Source organism: Pararge aegeria, chromosome 4 (assembly GCF_905163445.1).
Source record: "Pararge aegeria chromosome 4, ilParAegt1.1, whole genome shotgun sequence".
NCBI classification, from domain to species: domain Eukaryota; kingdom Metazoa; phylum Arthropoda; class Insecta; order Lepidoptera; family Nymphalidae; genus Pararge; species Pararge aegeria.
In genome coordinates, this window is record NC_053183.1 from 12,928,751 (window position 1) to 12,946,501 (window position 17,751).

At 36.4% G+C, this 17,751-nt stretch overlaps 1 protein-coding gene across 1 annotated transcript; it reads left to right on the forward strand.

The window, feature by feature from the left end:
- The first annotated feature begins 6,151 nt into the window (after positions 1 to 6,151).
- Positions 6,152 to 13,657, forward strand: LOC120637690 (follicle cell protein 3C-1). The gene is made up of 4 exons (XM_039909640.1): positions 6,152 to 6,316; positions 7,180 to 7,338; positions 8,549 to 8,728; positions 12,721 to 13,657. The coding sequence occupies exons 2-4, from the start codon at positions 7,195 to 7,197 to the stop codon at positions 12,892 to 12,894; spliced, it is 498 nt and encodes a 165-aa protein (XP_039765574.1). The 5' UTR covers positions 6,152 to 6,316; positions 7,180 to 7,194; the 3' UTR covers positions 12,895 to 13,657.
- The last annotated feature ends 4,094 nt before the right edge of the window (positions 13,658 to 17,751 follow it).

Sequence of the window (17,751 nt, forward strand, 5' to 3'; positions counted from 1 at the left end):
TTAATAATATATTGTTATGTTATAGCTAGTAGGGTTGCAATAATTAAAATCGGTTAATTCCACATTTGCCTGATTGATAAGCCTGGTATGTTACTAAACTTTAAAAAAAGAGGTTCTGTGATTAAATATTCCTAGATTATTTAATAAGATCATTGATTATAAGACATATTTTGCGGTCTCATGAACAACTGTTTACTTCTTAGTACATAGATCGGAAAATTCTCTAAGCTGATGAACCTTATGGCAGTAACTAGATGAGGAAGGCGTGTTTGGTGAAAGTAGGAAAGTTTTTTCAGTCTGTATTTTTTTAATGATCCTCTAGATTGAGTGCACACGTGCGTTACCTACTGTTGCGTTGCGTCGTCGCACTGTTATGATTGCGACGCACTGTATGCCAGTGCGGTACAGTAACGTAGGTAACACTGTTCCAAGACGTTTCGGCTCACGGTATCGATGTGTCAGTCGTCTCCCCGCTTCGTCTCTGGTCCACCGCGTTGTGTCGCTGTACGAGGTCTCAACACATCATCTTACTTTTCACTGAGCTCTAATATTAACGGTTGACTGGCTGTAGGCTGTCCGCATACTCATGACAGCCTTAAATTACCCGTTTAAAGCGCCAAAAGTGGCATACGAGTGTCTCTAGAACTAAAATTTGTGTTACTTAAAACACTACTATGTTCTAAGTAATTCACATTTTTTTCGACTCTCGTATTTCAGCTTGGCGACTTACAGCGCCAAAATGTTGCTCAACGAATGGAGACAAAAAAAGAGTGCCAACCTCTTTTATTACCACTGACATGCTGGTAATAAAAGAGCTTAGTGGGCTTGGTACTGAATTACATTACGTAGCACTACGCAGCGTGGAGTCCTAACTGATTGCAAATCTGGAACTAGGTACTCGAGGTGGTCTTCTTCTTTTTGGTTTCTTGGTTCTGCGCGCTGAGCGATTGAACTATTGTCAATTGCTTATTCTGTGGTCTAGTGTTATTCTTTATACATTTTTTTTAAACCAGGAAGCTTTTTACATTGAAAAAAAAAACTAAGTTTTAAGGAAACGGAATTTCGAAAAGAATTAATAGGATCAGGATAGGATTAAATAGTATAATAATAACTCGAGGTGGTCATACTATAGAAAAATCTATTGCTAAGTCTAATTTGGATATCTTCTTCTTCTTTTGCTTTTTTTGGCTTTAGGTGTGCCAAATGAGCACGTTGTATTTCGCCAAAACAACAACAAAAAATGTGGTGTGAAATTAAAATTATCAAAGATGTAAGAAGTAAAATTGTGAAAGATGATAGAAAAACGAAGTGACCCAAGTTTATGGTATTGATCAATCATTGGGATAGCCATAATGACAGTAACAAAGCATCGCTAAAGTATTATCGCTCATATATTATATAATATGATTCATGTATTATGAATAACGTTTTTTTTATTTATATTCGAGGTGAGATTGGATTTTATTTGCAATAAATAAAACTGTAAAATCTACTGATCAGTCGTGACAGGTAAAGCGCCAATTTCAAAATTTTGGATCTGTCTATATAATCATAATTTTGTACCGCTTGAACTTCGAACATCTCTGCGTATATCAAGTATATTTTTAATTTCAAACTATTAGCTGCTAAGTTTTTTTTGTTATCAATACAAAAATCAATAATGTTTAGCTATGGAGTGAGGACTTACCAGAGCTCTAATTTGTCTATGACGCCATGACACCCGGCGAGCGTTTTCATCGATTTTTTTAAATATCATTTACAATTTATATCGGCAACACCGTTTATTTCTGCAAAAATAAGATGTTTTTTTAGAAAAAGTAGATACTTCCTTCCTTCATTTCTTCATCATGGCCATTATGCTTGGTAATAATGTTGATCGTTTGCTGCTTGAAAGGAATGATAAATAAATTGACCATACAAAAGCAATTAAATTATCAATATTTTAGGAGGTAAACCAAGCATTTTTGGTAAGAATTTGCCAGCGCTATTAACTACAAAAGATCATATTATTTTGAACGTGACGCTAGCACATTGATGAAATAACAAGTCAATAAAGCGCACTCAATGCCAATGAGCAGTGTTGTTGAAAATAACTGTTAGATCTTTTGTTTTCTGGATTTAAGACTCTCATATATTTATTAAGATTAGTCCCGGTGTGCCTAAGCCCTTAAAGAAATCTCGTTTAGGTATTTTTGATTGAATCATGATTGATGACCCCTTTGTGTATATTGCAAGACATTATAATTATAACAATACAGTATTGTTTTCCCAGCATTGATTAAATGATTCATTTGTAAAATGATACCTGTTTGCTGGTTGTTTTACTTTTTAACCCCTTTGTGTTATTTTCTAATAACCTCATAAGAAAGAAACCTCTTTAGAGAAGCATGGTGAGCGTATCGAACTCTTACATCCCTCTCTCCTGTTGTTTATTTAAAGAACAGATTTAAGGTGGCCTGATAATGTTAATGGCTCTAGAGCCAGACTCCTTACCAAAGTTTAAACTTGACCTGTTAGTCATGCTTTATAAGACAATAAAGTTCTTTTAGTAGGCGCTGGAGAGCGCTATACCTACTACGTGGTCAAATAAAAAAGATACCTGCGTAGAAAATAAAATGTTTTACCTCCGTAGAGTTGCAAGATTGAAATTAAAATGGACCGGGTTTGTATATCGCGTTGGAAAACGCAGTGTTAGTAACTCCCACATTAGATAGACAGACGCGAACAAAATAGTGGCAGCAAGTCCCTACTAAGTCTTTTCCTGGAGTGGACGACTATCCGTTGCTCCTCGCTACCGATCTATGTCTAGCTTACAGAATAGTATTTTAGAACGTCTTGCAGGTTTTCTGAATGATAATATTTTGTGAAAGATAGATAATTATGTATCTTGTCGGGGGATTTGCTCGTCATAAACCGTAGGCGCTCCGTTAGATAAGTCTGTAGCTCTAGGTAATGAAAGATTATATAACTGCAATCATATTAGTCGACCCGCATTAGAGGTTTAGCCGGAGGTGTTGAGGATGTATCAGAAGATTATATGAGGAGACCTATTAAGCTATGTACTCATGTTATGTTACTCAAGTAAGTATAGTTGTGTTCATAGAAGATAGGTCGATAATGGCGTAGCCACAGAATTAAGAACATACAGAATCCTCATTCAGCCAACCACAGAGAAGACAATTCAATCCACGTGTGTACACGTGGAATGTTGCTGGCTCTCAAACTTTACTCATTTTCCTCATTTTATAGTTAACGTTTAGAACATTATAGGTAAAGTAATTACTGTCAACTGCTAAATGAATGAAGTGTCTAACCGCCGGTTCAAGAAACACTACTAAAGTTGAGTGGTTGTACACGTGGAATGTTGCTGGCTCTCAAACTTTACTAATTTTCTTCATTTTATAGTTAACGTTTAGAACATTATAGGTAAAGTAATTACTGTCAACTGCTAAATGAATGAAGTGTCTAACCGCCGGTTCAAGAAACACTACTAAAGTTGAGTGGTTATTTATGCTTCAATATTAGTCGTGTACACGGATTCTGTATGTTCTTAATTCTGTGGGCTTAGCATACACGGTCCCATGTATCCGGGTGGCATATATCAGGGGGCATCATTTAAAGAAGAAAGTCATCTACCTGAATTTGAAATATACTAGGCGCTTTTGGGACCCTACGCGCCTCCACTTAATATTCTTACCTATTAATTCGAAGGTGGCAATTGCAATTTCTTTAAGGAAAATAGAATATCAAACAAATATTAAGAATTTGACCCATTCTAAAATCATGGGGCGACTACGGCTTGGCACGCTACTCCATAGATACCCATCATATTTATGGCGACAGCAGATATTATAATAGTTTATTCGTGTAGGCTTATAAGCTAAAGGGCCGGTTTGGACAGAGATCGCATACCTAGTATATAATCCATTAGCGGGATTAACACTCCGGGATATAAATAACTGATTCCCATTAGCTTTGCTTAACCTAATTACCTAGTTAGAGAAATACCAATAGGTAGGTAGTTACTAAGTACGTACAGATATCGATCGGACACCACGGTTCCCAATCAAATATCACTAAATATCTGCCTTGCTCAAGTCCGTTTTTTAACCTCAAACGCAAAAACAATGGGGTGTTATAAGTTTGTGTGTGTTTGCGTGTGTATGTGAATGTGAGTGTGTCTGCTTATGGCATCATATTTCCCGAACGAATAAATAAAATAAATAAATAAATATACTACGACAATACACACATCGCCATCTATCCCAAAAGTAAGCGTAGCTTGTGTTATGGGTACTAAGATAGCTGCTGAATATTTTTATGAATATAATACACATAAATACTTACAATATACAGATAAACACCCAGACACCGAAAAACAATCATGTTCATCACACAAACATTTTCCAGTTGTGGGAATCGAACGAAAACAGAACAGAAAGCAGGGTCGCTGCCCACTGCGCCAGTTGGCCATCGATAATATAGCAATTGGTATTTTTTTTTCAATAATTCGTACAATATGGGTATCAAATGAAAGGGCTTAACTAGTAGAATAAAATACACCATGAAAGTCGAGGGGGTCTTAAATTTTTAATTTACTTACTTTAACATTAACATACCATAACCAACCTATCTCCGAATTATACCAACCAAAAAGCTTTGACCATAATTTCGAATGAACAGAACCAGTTGATGCAGTATTTTAACCAGGAGATACAGGGTATGGCTTAGTTTCTCGTGTAGCATGTTCTTCTGTGGATCATCAGGTCCTAGTTCGATAGATCCAGTAGGGCCTATCTCTCAGTCTGGAGATGAAACTAGTGCAGTCCACCCTAATACGGTAAGCCAAATATGCTTTTAATTTCCACTACCTAACGTATACCTACCTATTTTCGTTTTCATATAGAAATAAATCTAATTAGCAGCAGAAATAAGCATCGCTATAGTAGGTACTTCCCCGGACGAGCTTTGCCACAGAGCTCTAAGTATTACCACCTAGTGTAATAACGGCTTAGTAGGTACCTCCCCAACTTTTCCGTAACCGACTTGCCTTGTATATTATGAAGAAGGTGGCTGGTAGGTCTTACTTTTAATAATTAATGCCCTGTTCCATCAATCAACACTAAGTAAGTTTTTAGTTTAGAGTGCCGCTGAGCTACTAAAATGCTTAAATTTTTAAAAGGTCATTAACATCATCGCCTTTGCTTAAATTCCTCTAATGTTGGTCATTTAGAAACTCAGTACAATAAAAAGACGTATAAGGGTAGTTATTAGTTGACGGCCGATTGGCGCAGTTTGCAGCGACTCTGCTTTCTGAGCCCAAGGCCGTGGGTTCGATTCCCACTACTGGAAAATGCTTGTGTGATGAGCATGAATGTTTTTCAGTGTCTGGGTGTTTATATGTATATTCTACGTATTTATGTATATTATTATAAAAATATTAATCAGTCGTCCCACCCATAACCCAAGCTACGATTACTTTGGGGCTAGATGGCGATGTGTGTATTGTCTTAGTATATTTATTTATTGGTGATACCAACGTCCTGACCAATATTTACAGGTTGTCGCCAGGAACAGCAAGTCGACTTCTGACAATCTCCCTGTCGCAACGATGAGCACTGGAAATTTAAGTAGGAGGTCCTACACCGGCAGAGGCGATTTGGGAATTTATAATTTCTGAATTTTGTCTGGTATGGTGTTGTGGGAGGCTTTACCGACAAAGACGTGCCGCTAAGTGATTTTTTTCCGATGCGATGTCGCGGAGAAACCGATGACTACCATACTCCCTAACAGGTTATAATAAAAAGAAATTCCCGAATAGATTTATAAATAAAGCGTGTAATGACGGTGTTCACGTAGCAAACATAAACAATTTAGCCTTATTAAGGACCACCTTCTCCTTTTTTGAAATCGGTCAAAAGAAACGGAAACGCGAAAAAATGTCTAAAATCTGTTTATCATATTTAAATCTTCTGAAGCATTCCCGTCTTAGAATCCTTATCAATCGCATAATTTATAGAGCGACACGTATGAAGTGCCCGGCAATGTAAATGCATGGATTCTGCACGTTTGCTGTGCAAGCATTCTTAGCTTACGTACCTACGTTATTAGAATACCTTTTGACACGGATTTAAATAGAGCTATTGTCATATTAACCTCATTTTGGTTCTATTGGTTATTCAGCGATGTGAACGGGTTTATATCATCATAAAGTTGAGTTTATAAGTGTCATCCTGTTAATTTACTTAGTTGCTTATATGATAGAACCGGGAACTCTTGCTGGCTGAGAGTATAATATTTCCACTGGACCAGATAGGTGAGTCAATTAATATAATAAACTAGTGGCGCTATATGGTTTCACAAGGGATTGGGTTCGCTCGAGAGGGGCAATTTTGATTAATACTTTTGTGAATTTTCTCCGGTCTGGTTCGGTGGTTTTGTTACCACATAACCAACTAAGACGTGCCATCAAGCGATATAGTGTCCCTGTACGATGCGATAGGAGTCAATTGGTTGTATGTGTTAAATGTAACTGACCTACCCCTAACAGGTCAGTCTTTAACACCAGCATGCATAGCATAGGCAGGAGACAAAAATTATATCCCCGATTATTTCCCCCGACAAGCAATACAATTAATATGAACAAGGAATATGAGTAATTTAACCCTGTTTATTATTTACGTTGAAGCGGTGATACCCCAGTGGACTTCAGGGGGCCGATTTCAAATCTCAGCATATACCACATAGTTATGCCTCAGGACATAACTATGTGCGTAGTAAGTACTAAATAATTAAAGTATCACTTGAGTAGACCTGCATGCCTGAGAGTTCTCCATAATGATCTCAGAATCGTGTGTGGACTTCACACTTCAAACCGTACTGGGCCAGCGTGGTGTACTGCGACCTAAACCTTTCTCATTGTGGGAGGAGACCCGTGCCCAGTAATGGGCTGATATAATAATGATTATTATCGTATATTATTTGGATATTATTTCCACTTGTACAATGCTCGGAGAGTTTATAAAGCTGTGGGAGAATTTTGTCCTTAAACCAGTGAGAAAAAGTCTTCTGCCAATGCTAGCCGCGCAGTGCGATTACATCCAATAGCCTCCCATGTATTGAAATATAAAAAAGCTTAAAAACAATCAAACCGTTTTTACACTTGCCCATAAATTTCAGATCACCAGTCTTACGATGATTGGTTTTCGACGTTGGGGAATGCTGGCAGCATTTTTATGGTTAATGACCACAAGCGAAGCCAGGCGAAAGCTGAAGCGAGATGAAATGGAAAGCTTGAAGTCATTCGAAACAGTTGATGTAGACGAGGATTTTGATGAGGTTAGTAAGTTTCTGTAAGTGTTAAAATAAAAAGGTAGGTACTTAGTACGTTATTTGGATTATTTCAAACATTGTAATCGGTTTTTACCTCGTTGGTAATGCGGTCAGCAACAGGCGCATTTTAAACCGCGAATTAGCTAGTCTGCGATTGATTCCCGGGTTGAGACCAAACTAGTCTGTACTAGAAGAAGAAAAAGAAGGAACACTTTATTGCACATAAAACATACATATAGGAAAAGAAACATAAATGAAACAGTAAACAATGTAGACATACAAAGGCGGCCTTATTGCTGCAAGCAAACTCTTAGAGGCAACCTTTGTAGAAAGGACTTAGAGCAAAAGAACGGGATAGTGCCAAGAGTGTTGTAATATAAATAAATACCAAAATGCACTACTAATCTGGAACTTAGAAATTGTTCTATATCTGTGCCTCGGAGAGCACGACGGTCATTATCATTTAGGAACATGTTAAACCAAAGGTTAAATTCCAAAAACCCATCAAATCCGCTCTCCTTTAAATAAGAAATGAGATCTGTGCTCAGAAGTGAGACATAAATAGGTAGGTGTAGGATGTACTAGATTTATCCACTAAATAAGTCCTATACATAATTATTTCGAATATCCCGTGACATTTTATAAACTTATTTGCTAATCTATTTTTTCATTTAATTCTTGTCTTGTCTTATTTGCTTGAGAATTTGAGAGATGAGCGGAAATGGTGAATTTAGTAGACCAGTTTTTGATCTTTACTCGTGTTTTTAATAGCTATAATAAAAATAAATAAATCGGACGACGATACCAGTTAATTTGAGGACGTTAATCACTATAAAAACATTTTCAAATAATAGCGGCCACTACGTACTACTACTCTACTCTACGTACTACTTCTCGCATTTCCAAAAGATTTCAAATATTGTTATCTACGTCGATTACTATAGACGTTGTTTGATGAACCTATTCCTACATAAAACTAGCCTAAAATTACAAAGTTCCGGTCCAAAGTGCATAAGAATTTTAGAATGCAAAAAAGAAAACCAAAGTATTTAACATAAAGTGTTCCTTTTTGATACTTAGACTCCTCAAAAAATATTGATCCATAAAAAAACGTCCCTCGACGTCGTTTGCATATAATTTTTGAGACGAAATTTAACAGGGCTTTCATTGCAATTTCCCCTAGAAAAATTATAATTTTTTATCGTCTTATTTCCAGATAGAGCCGTGCCAATGCGGCGTGTTTATGTCGCAGCAGGTCGGCATCACGAATGGACGCCGCAGCCGGCCGCGAGGCCCGCCACAGGGTGAGCCTGTAGTGACATACGACACCGACAGCCCAAGCTTGCCCTGTGGTACCGGCGGATTCAAGCACTGCATCAGTAAATGCTTGGATGTGGTATGTATTATCTATACCTTCTTTCTTCTTTTGCTTGTTGACTTGTTCAAACTTCAAGTTGTTTTGGTTTTTACATATTTAAAAGCTGACCGTCTGCCTGATATCAAGCCTTCTTGCCATAGTTTGAATGCCATAGTTTGAATGCCACGTTTCGGCACAAAGGCTAAGTTTGTAATCCCCTGTTAAACACGTAAAGTCAGTCAGTTAATCATTTTTTCCGGACCCTTTCGGATTAGTTTTTTATGAAACAATAAGTATCAGACTCATTGCAAATAAATTATCTGTTAAGGTAATTGTAAACTAAAAAAAAAATGTTGTCTATGCCATTGGGGTAATCTCAAAAAGTATCTCATAGTAAGCGATAGTACAGAGCTAGTCAGGGCATGCAGAGCTACACCCTTCTCCAATGCAGGTCGGTGGGCTATAACGATTTTAATCATCATTGTTGCCGCGTTTATAACGTTTTTTACAAACCCCTGAGAACTGTTCGTTTTCCTGGGCTAAAGAGCCTATGTTACTCTCCGTCCTTTAAACTAACTCTATGCCAAATGCAAGTTGATTATCAGAGATTTCAAGGAACGGCTAATAAACAAATACACTCATAAATCTATAATATTAGGAAGGTATATTAGTGAAGACGGCTGAAAAACATTCATTTTCATCACACAAACACTCAGAAAGCTGGGTCGCTGCCCACTACGCCAATCGGCTGACAAATAAAAGGTGCATTTATAATATTAGTTAGGATTACGTGACACGCAGGGATAAAAACCGGGGCGATCACAGTACATGCTATGAGACAATAGGTTTGATAGTAATAATGAATCGGTTTTTTCAACAGAAATTCCAATAATTTTTGGGTAGACCCGAAAATCTAACCAACGACCCCTACTGTAGTCGTGTTGCCTAGTCCTTAATTTTAACCACTAGTCCAACGAGGAAGCTGCAAAGTCCTGGTTGGGTCAATTAAATTTACTAACGAATCAACTCAAAATAACTCTTTAAAAATACTAACTAATAACTTCAATTAACTCAAAATAACTCTTCTTAAAGAAACATATTTAGAAAAATTAATTGATAGTTATTTCTACAGAAGAATAGCCGTTGGATATGCTATAGCGAGCTAGAAATTACTTGACTTGGTAGGTAGATACTTTAAAACTTGATAGATGCGGCCTTTTCACATGAAAGAGAAGTGGCGCATCGTAGGTATCACAGTCTGTTTTCCTAAAGCACGGAGCCAAAAGCTTGCGAAATAGGTCAGTAGGCCTAGAAAGTGTGTTTTTTACAATATTAACAATCATAACTTTGTAACTTTAACCGTCTGTATGTCGTTTATATTGCTAGCAGGTACATAAATAACAAACACGATGTGTTAACTATAAAGCGAAGGCCACACCGCCTCAACCTGAGAGTCTTTTAACTTTTGGTCTTGCGAGCGACCAATTGCAAGACTTTTGCTCGAAAGCGCGCTGCTCGGATTGGTTGTACGCTGGACGCAATCGGACGCAGGTTGGATGACGTGGTTTGGCCTTCCCTTAACAGTACCAACATTAGAAGCAGAAGAGATTTTTAAAGCAGAGCTCGTCCCGGGAATTACTACCGCCATGTTTATTTCTGAAAGCAAAGAAGCATTGTTGCAATATTGTACCTATTTCAGCCTCAAGGGTATGGTTTTCAGAGTATTTACTTGATTTTTCACTTACCATTAGGTAGCCCTTCGGTTTGGTCCGTCAATTATAAACACATAATACACATACAGAAAAACTCTATAACAGCCGTGGAATTATTGTAGTTCGCCACAAAACAAGTATGACTGGTAGAGGCTACTTCAATAAAAGGGTAGTATTACCAGTTGCAGTACCTATTAATATAATGGAAAACCTTTGTTCTACAACCTAGTTCCATCGATCAAAACTTTCATAGAAAAAACCTTCAGAAGTTTTTAAAAAAAATACTCAGTAAAAACCCTAACATCGGGGCTCATTTAAGATAAAGGGTTCGCGGATTACTGTGGCAAATGAAAGATTAAGGTCCTAGCTTATATTAAAACAATAAGTAAATTACGGACACGGTAGATGTACACACAAACACGTTTTAATGTCATAAAAATCAGTTAAGGTTAGGTATATATTTGATTTTTGATTCGATTAGGTATTTTTTTATAAAGACAACATTTCAGGAAATCTTTTTACCGATGCTTTACCTTAATTCATCATCAAAAGCCTATAAAAGTCCACTGCTGAACTAAAGGCCCTGGCCTAACGGGAGAGTTTGCTCATAATCAAAACGCTGCATGCAAACCGTTTGGTGATCGCTGTAGATAGAGGTAGTTGCACAGAGGATCCTGCTGCCGTTCTCCAAATATTTCCTTAGTCGCCTCGTACGAACCCGTGGAAAGAGGAGAGGTGGTGACAATTTTATTCTTATCAGCCGTCATTACTGGGAATAGCTATCTAATTAGTGATACTTATATAAATAAACGTGGAATAACGATGGAATAGTTTAATCAATTTTCTCTCGCTTCTACTGAGAGCACCTTTCAAATGACCATTGTAAGGTCTAATACGCATGATGACAGTAACAAAGAATCGTTTAAATATTGGATTTATCTAAAGATGTAATATGACTCATGTATTATAAAAAACTTTTTTTTTATTTATATTCGAAGTGAGATTGGATTTCACTTGCAATGAAAAAAAACTGCGAAATCTAGTGATGTATGGCATGACAGGACCGCCATGACAGTTAAAATTCAAAATTAAGGCTATTATAAACATAATTTTGTACCGCTTAAACAACGAAATATTTTGTGATTGTAAACAACTTATCAGTTGTTAAGTTTTTTGTTATCAATTCAAAATCTTTAACTATCAAACAAGGATTTACTATCTCTAATTTTCCTATGACAGCACGAGTGCAGCCATGACACACGGCGAGCGTTTTCGCGGCAAATATTTTTTTAAATATTATTTGCAATTTATTTTAATAAAACCTTTAAATTCTCCAAAAATAAAATATTTTTTTATAGCATATACTTATGAACATCATAGTCCATTTAAAAAAAAAATCATCATGCCTATTATAGTTTTAATAACTCACAAAAAAAATTGTTTCTACTTATTAAAAAAATATATTTTACCTCCCTTAACAGTCTGTCGACTAGGATAACAATAGGCTTTATTAAATTAAAACAATCCTTCCTTTTTCTACGCACTCGATAAAATATGATGCTTTGTGGTGTTCATGCAAATGTCTGCCGGGTTTGTTTACAGTTTAGAATTAGAAAGTGATGCGGACCGACAATAAAATTAAGTGTACGACGTCTCAGCATTCATTTCCCTCGTAGATTTTCATTTTAATTACCTACTCTTTACGGTTTCATTGCTTTAGTACAATCAACTGGAGATACGTTATTTACTTAGTTAAAGAGGAGGTACCTGAGGTACTTACCACGTGCGCCCATGTTCTGAAAGTAAAGCTATGGAAGATTTTTCTTACACATGAAGAAGAGAAAAATGCCTCCTGTCATGCACTGTAAACTGTTAAATGATGTGGAAAAAGAGCAATCTGCTGAGTTTCTTGCCGGCTATTCACGTTAGGATCTGCCCTTGGAACCGTTGGTAGAATAACTACAAAGTACTAGATTAACTTGACGTTTCAAAAGTGCTTTTAAACTTGGATTACTTGAATTAAATAAATTTTGAATTTTAATTGTTTAACGCCTAACAGATCAAGTAACGCTTACAGAATACACCTATTTATATAATATGTATTCAAGGTAATATAAATCAGATTAGTAGTTCTAGAATAACAAAATATGATACACAGAAACAAAAAGTAAAAAAACTGTTTGGAACACGCTTTTAAACATTGGCTAAAAACTAAATAAACTAAGTAAATGTGTGGCAAAATGGCACAACTTTTTGTACCTATGTGAATTGCACGCGATGGCCGGTGAAGAGTTTTAACAAAATTTCTCGTATCCCTAGATACTGAAGTACTTACCGCGCGCCGGGCCAGTGATCTGCGGTGCGGTGGAGCGAGACGTGCACCGCGAGAAGGCGTTCCTCTTTATCAAGAACTGCGGGGGACAGTGGACCCCTACCAACTTTTCCGCGGGCAAGGAGTTCTGTTGTACTGACGGACAGCATCATAAATGCTGATTTCATTTCACGATTAGTTCAAGTCGCGCTACACTTTACTTTTTATTAAAACCTTTAGCTTAAGCGAAATGTTTTCGATTATCGAAACACCATAATGTCAATTTAAAATAAACTCGAACAGGTTTGTTAGTGGAGTTAGAGTGTCAAATTTTGGGCTATGAATTTCATTTTGTAAACGCTCCCGCTAAAAGCGCTAGCTGTAGATGAACAGTATGGATGAGCTTAAGCTTTAAAAAAAGGTTACCTATTTCAATTTTACCTGTGCATTCGAGTTTAACTAATCAGGTATTATCACAGACGAAACTTAAATCAATTTCGTAATTCGAAAATTAAATCAATGCAATCGATTTTCAGTATCCCGCTAAAATTTTCGTTGATTCAGCTCGTTTTAAACGGAACAGTTTCAATCTTTGCACTTTTTGCACGCACTTTGCGAATGCAATGCTACTTGCCTTTTGTGAAGGTAGTTAAAGCGACGTTTAGCATTTCCATAACTTGCATTTAGGTCGGTGGTATTATTTATATTTAAGAGTTGGTACGGCATGCCTTAATTAATATTAATTTACTCTTTCTAATTTTAGCAATAGCAGTAAGAAAAAATGTACATAATAAGTACAAACCTAGCAAGCATCACATTTCAATTAACTTATTATGATAATATTTTTGTAAGACTTTTTTACAGGGAGGAATCATTTTAAGTTTGTCTTGTACAAGTAATCTTAATCGAATACCTACTTAGTAAAAGATTATATTTTAAATTTGATAATTGCGTTTTCTTTTATTAGAGTACTTACATAATTTAAAATGTATTACATTTTATATACAATTTAATCTGGCATGTTTTAAAAAAACACTATTTTTTTAAATAAAACTTATGATATAATAATGTGGACTGTGGATCTGAGGAATATATATATAGTATAGTTCCACTTTAGTGCTCACCTATTTTTGAGTAAAATATTAGTTAAACCTGTACTACAATTGTATTTTACTAAAATATAGTCTAATACTAGGCACTCTATTAAAAAACTATTGTCTTCTCAGATGTTTTATACTAGTTCTAAGTGATAATTTGCTAAGTTATCTCTATGACTCAACGCATTCAAGTTATTAACGAAAACGCTGTGTTTGTCGTTTACTTCATTCGAAACATCATAAGGTGAACCAGCGTAGAGTAAAAGCTGCGCCATTAGAGAATAGAACTGCAGGTGTTAGGATGTAACGTCGCAAATAGAGAAATAAGTCAATCATTTTGACCCAGTTCCGTAGTCTGCGGGAGCTCAGCCCGTCTCTTGAGTGGTATATTTTAGTTTGGCGCCACGTGTTCTCCCGGCGAATGGAGGATTTTTGAGTAAAGCATTTAAATTCAATACTTTTACCCGCTATTTCACATGCGTGGAATAATATGTCTCTTCATATTTACCAAGACGGTGGAAATTTAACTTTTTCTTTAGTGTTTTTTAACTGTTACGTGATGGTGGCAGTCGAATTTCCGATTTCCAGAGTCTGAATATCTCTCCAATCGCGACATATAGATCCGTAGTTGATCATGTAAACAACTATACATAATATATAACGAATTTTGTTGTAAGGAATTAAAACAATATCTTGTAGTACAGCTCTTTGTGCGTATTAATTACGTCGAGCTGGTGAAATTCTACACTTCGTTACTATGAAAATTAAGCTTATTTTGCTATACTCCGCGAAAAACATGAAAATCTATCTGTAAGGTGTCTTTACATATTATAGCATAAAACAAAGTGCTCCGCCGCGTCTGTCTGTCTGGGCGCGAAAAACTGAATAACTACCGAACGGATTTTCATACGGTTTTTACTAATGAACAGAGTGACTCATGCGAAAGGTTTTAAGTTTTTTTAACCACGTGACATCATACCGGAACGCTAAATCGCTTAGCGGTACGACTTTGGCAGTAGGGTGGAAACTAGCCACGGCCATAGCCTCCCACAAGGCAAAACCTGCGTGCTCCTGTCCAATATAAAAAAAAAATGTAGTAATTAAAAAAAAATGGTAATAATCAAATGTACTGAATGAAATGTTACTTTAAGTCAGTCATAAGAATCATGAATAGGGTACTGAACGGGGCCTTTTCCAATGTTAACATTTACCTTAGTAACTCTTAAAAGATCAAGGAACGAAAATACGTACAATAATTTGCTATTCACTTTTATCGTACCTACTACGAGATAGACAAATTTTAATCTAAATTCCGACGGTTTAGCTTATCTTTACTCAGGTTTTGACCCACATTTGTGAAGTAAGTACAAATAGGATTGCATGAGAAAATGTAGCCAGTTATTTAGTTTTGACTGAGTAGGTGTACTTAGTATTCTTTGCGTCAGGTTTTCTCTTGATTTTCCTTCTGAGGGTGCATTTAAATTAGCAGCTATGAACTTCAAGCCATAATCATGGTTTAATAAGGCTATTATAAATACATCCTAATTTGCTTTGTACTATTTGGGTATTATATTTACTTTTATTTTGACGGCCGAATGGCGCAGTTTGCAGTGACCCTGCTTTCTGAGTGCCAACCCGTGGGTTCGATTCTCACTACTGGAAAATGTTTGTGTGATGAGCATGAATGTTTTTCAGTGTCTGGGTGTTTATATGTAGATATATTATAAGTATTTATGTATATTATTCATAAAAATATTCATCAGTCATCTTAGTACCCATAACACAAGCTACGCTTACTTTGGGGCTAGATGGCGATGTGTGCGTTGAAAAAAAAAAATTGCGTAGGAAGGTATCTTATTCGATTCATTCCACCTTTTGCTTTATTAAAATGACTCTCTTTTTAATAGAGCAAAAGAAGGTTAAATTCGATAGAAAGTTCTATTTTCGAATAATTTAAAACTTTCTAATAGTTCTGAATCCTTACTTGAAACTTATTTTATTTTTAAGTGGTGCGTAATATATCTACGGGCCTAATTTGCTAATAACATTGAGTTATATTAATAGAGAAGACACCACTCATCACATATATCTATCATAGTATATATAAATTTATGTTGGTATTTGTGTAGTTAATAAATGTGTAAATGTAGTATGTATGTTCATGTAAGTTTATATGACATTTCTTTTTTTTGTTTTTTTTTGTAACTTACTTTATGCACCATCCATTTTCCACTCTTTTATCGGCTTCGTACGCTCAGGTTGCCTTTAAAAGATCACTTTTAGTGATAAGGCCGCCTTTGCACCCTAGCACTAAGTACTATTACTGTTTTCCTTGTATTTTCCTTTTTTTTTGTTGTGTTGCAATAAAGTTTTTCTATTCTATTCTATTCTATTCATCATAACTTTACTATGTTCTCTCCAGTGGCAGTGCTGGCGTTGCATCTGCATAGATACATAGTAATAAGTAGCATGCAAGCATTTAAGCATGCCTTTTAAAAAAAATAGATTATAATAATTTGGGAACAAGCAAGTAATCTCCTACGAGAAGTGTTTTGCAATCGTCATATATGCGCAAATGCACTACCCACCCTAAATATTTCGTACAACTTGTATAGAAGGAGAATTTTATACGATCTTTCTGCTTTATGCTTATTCTGGTTAAAACCCCTATATACGCCACTGCCTACGAGAAGCCGCACTGTATCCAACAACTTGAGGCGTAGGTGTTACTGCTAAGTCTCATATGCTCGTTATCACACCAACAACCACGCCCTTCAGACCGGAACACAGCAACTTCAGTACTTCCGGTAGTTCGCGGTAATTGTTTGAAATGGAGAAACGTACAATTTCATTTTAAAATTTTTTCAGCTCAGATATTATGTACTAGTACGAAAACGAATCGCAACCTCCGCACGGTGCACAACATTTTGTTTGGAATAGCGCTTCTATATTTATAATTCAATGGCAATTAAAGGTTTTTGCTGCTGCCATTCACGAATTGCTGCACGTTTTAAATGATGGTACGTGATGCATGATTACCTACGGGGTGCTAAAGTGCATGGATACTTACTGAGTAAATTAATTACTAATGGATTTTGCCCGCAGCAATGCTCGCATACCCACCAACTGCAATGCGCGGCGCGGCGTACTACTCTATTAAATAAAATATCAAAGAACGACAATACGTATATATATATTTTTTAAATAATAGGATAAAAATTTGTTTTTGTAATTTATTTAACATTCATATTAAACATCATATGCGTTTACCTGGTTGATCTATGTAGAACATGGACGGCACTTCTTAAGAGTAAAAACACTTAGGTACTGCTGTAGAATTTTCTATTTTATATCAACTACCTATCAGCCTAAAGCTAGGTCTGATTAAAACCATGTACCGCACTGTGTCGTCTCTACATTTCATATTACCTCATATATTCCTGCGTTATGGTACAGTGATGTTACTAGGTACGTACCAACATTATAATATTATTCTATCACGCAACCACTTAAAATTATCCACACACATCTCTATGACATGACTCAGTACATATCATATCAAGTCGTCCTATATATCACAAGGAGTGCCTTATCCGTCGACCCGCTTGCACTCGATTATGGTGTCAATGGAGTTTCCTTATCAAGGAGCAAGTAGTATGGAGTACGGGGCAGGCGAGGTGGCGGGGAGGAGGGCGGGAGGCGCGGAGTGACCCGGATCGCGTAGGGTGAACAACCCCGACACGTGCCACTTTCTAAAAAGAAATGCGTCGCTTGCGCATCCTTGCGTGGACGACTGGATCTCTAGTACCCATGGACCTACCTACGTATCTACGGCCACTTTAGATATCCCGACTGCACCGTATTGGTAGACAGATACAGTTTTAATGTAATCTTTCGAATTAATTACTAGTAGTAGAGGTAGGTAACCGGTTAACGAGTTAG

Coding starts and splice junctions, on each gene's coding strand:
- LOC120637690 (XM_039909640.1), top strand. CDS start 7,195: ATGATTGGTTTTCGACGTTGGGGAATGCTGGCAGCATTTTTATGGTTA. Junction 7,339..8,548: donor TAGACGAGGATTTTGATGAG/GTTAGTAAGTTT, acceptor TCTTATTTCCAG/ATAGAGCCGTGCCAATGCGG. Junction 8,729..12,720: donor TCAGTAAATGCTTGGATGTG/GTATGTATTATC, acceptor TCGTATCCCTAG/ATACTGAAGTACTTACCGCG.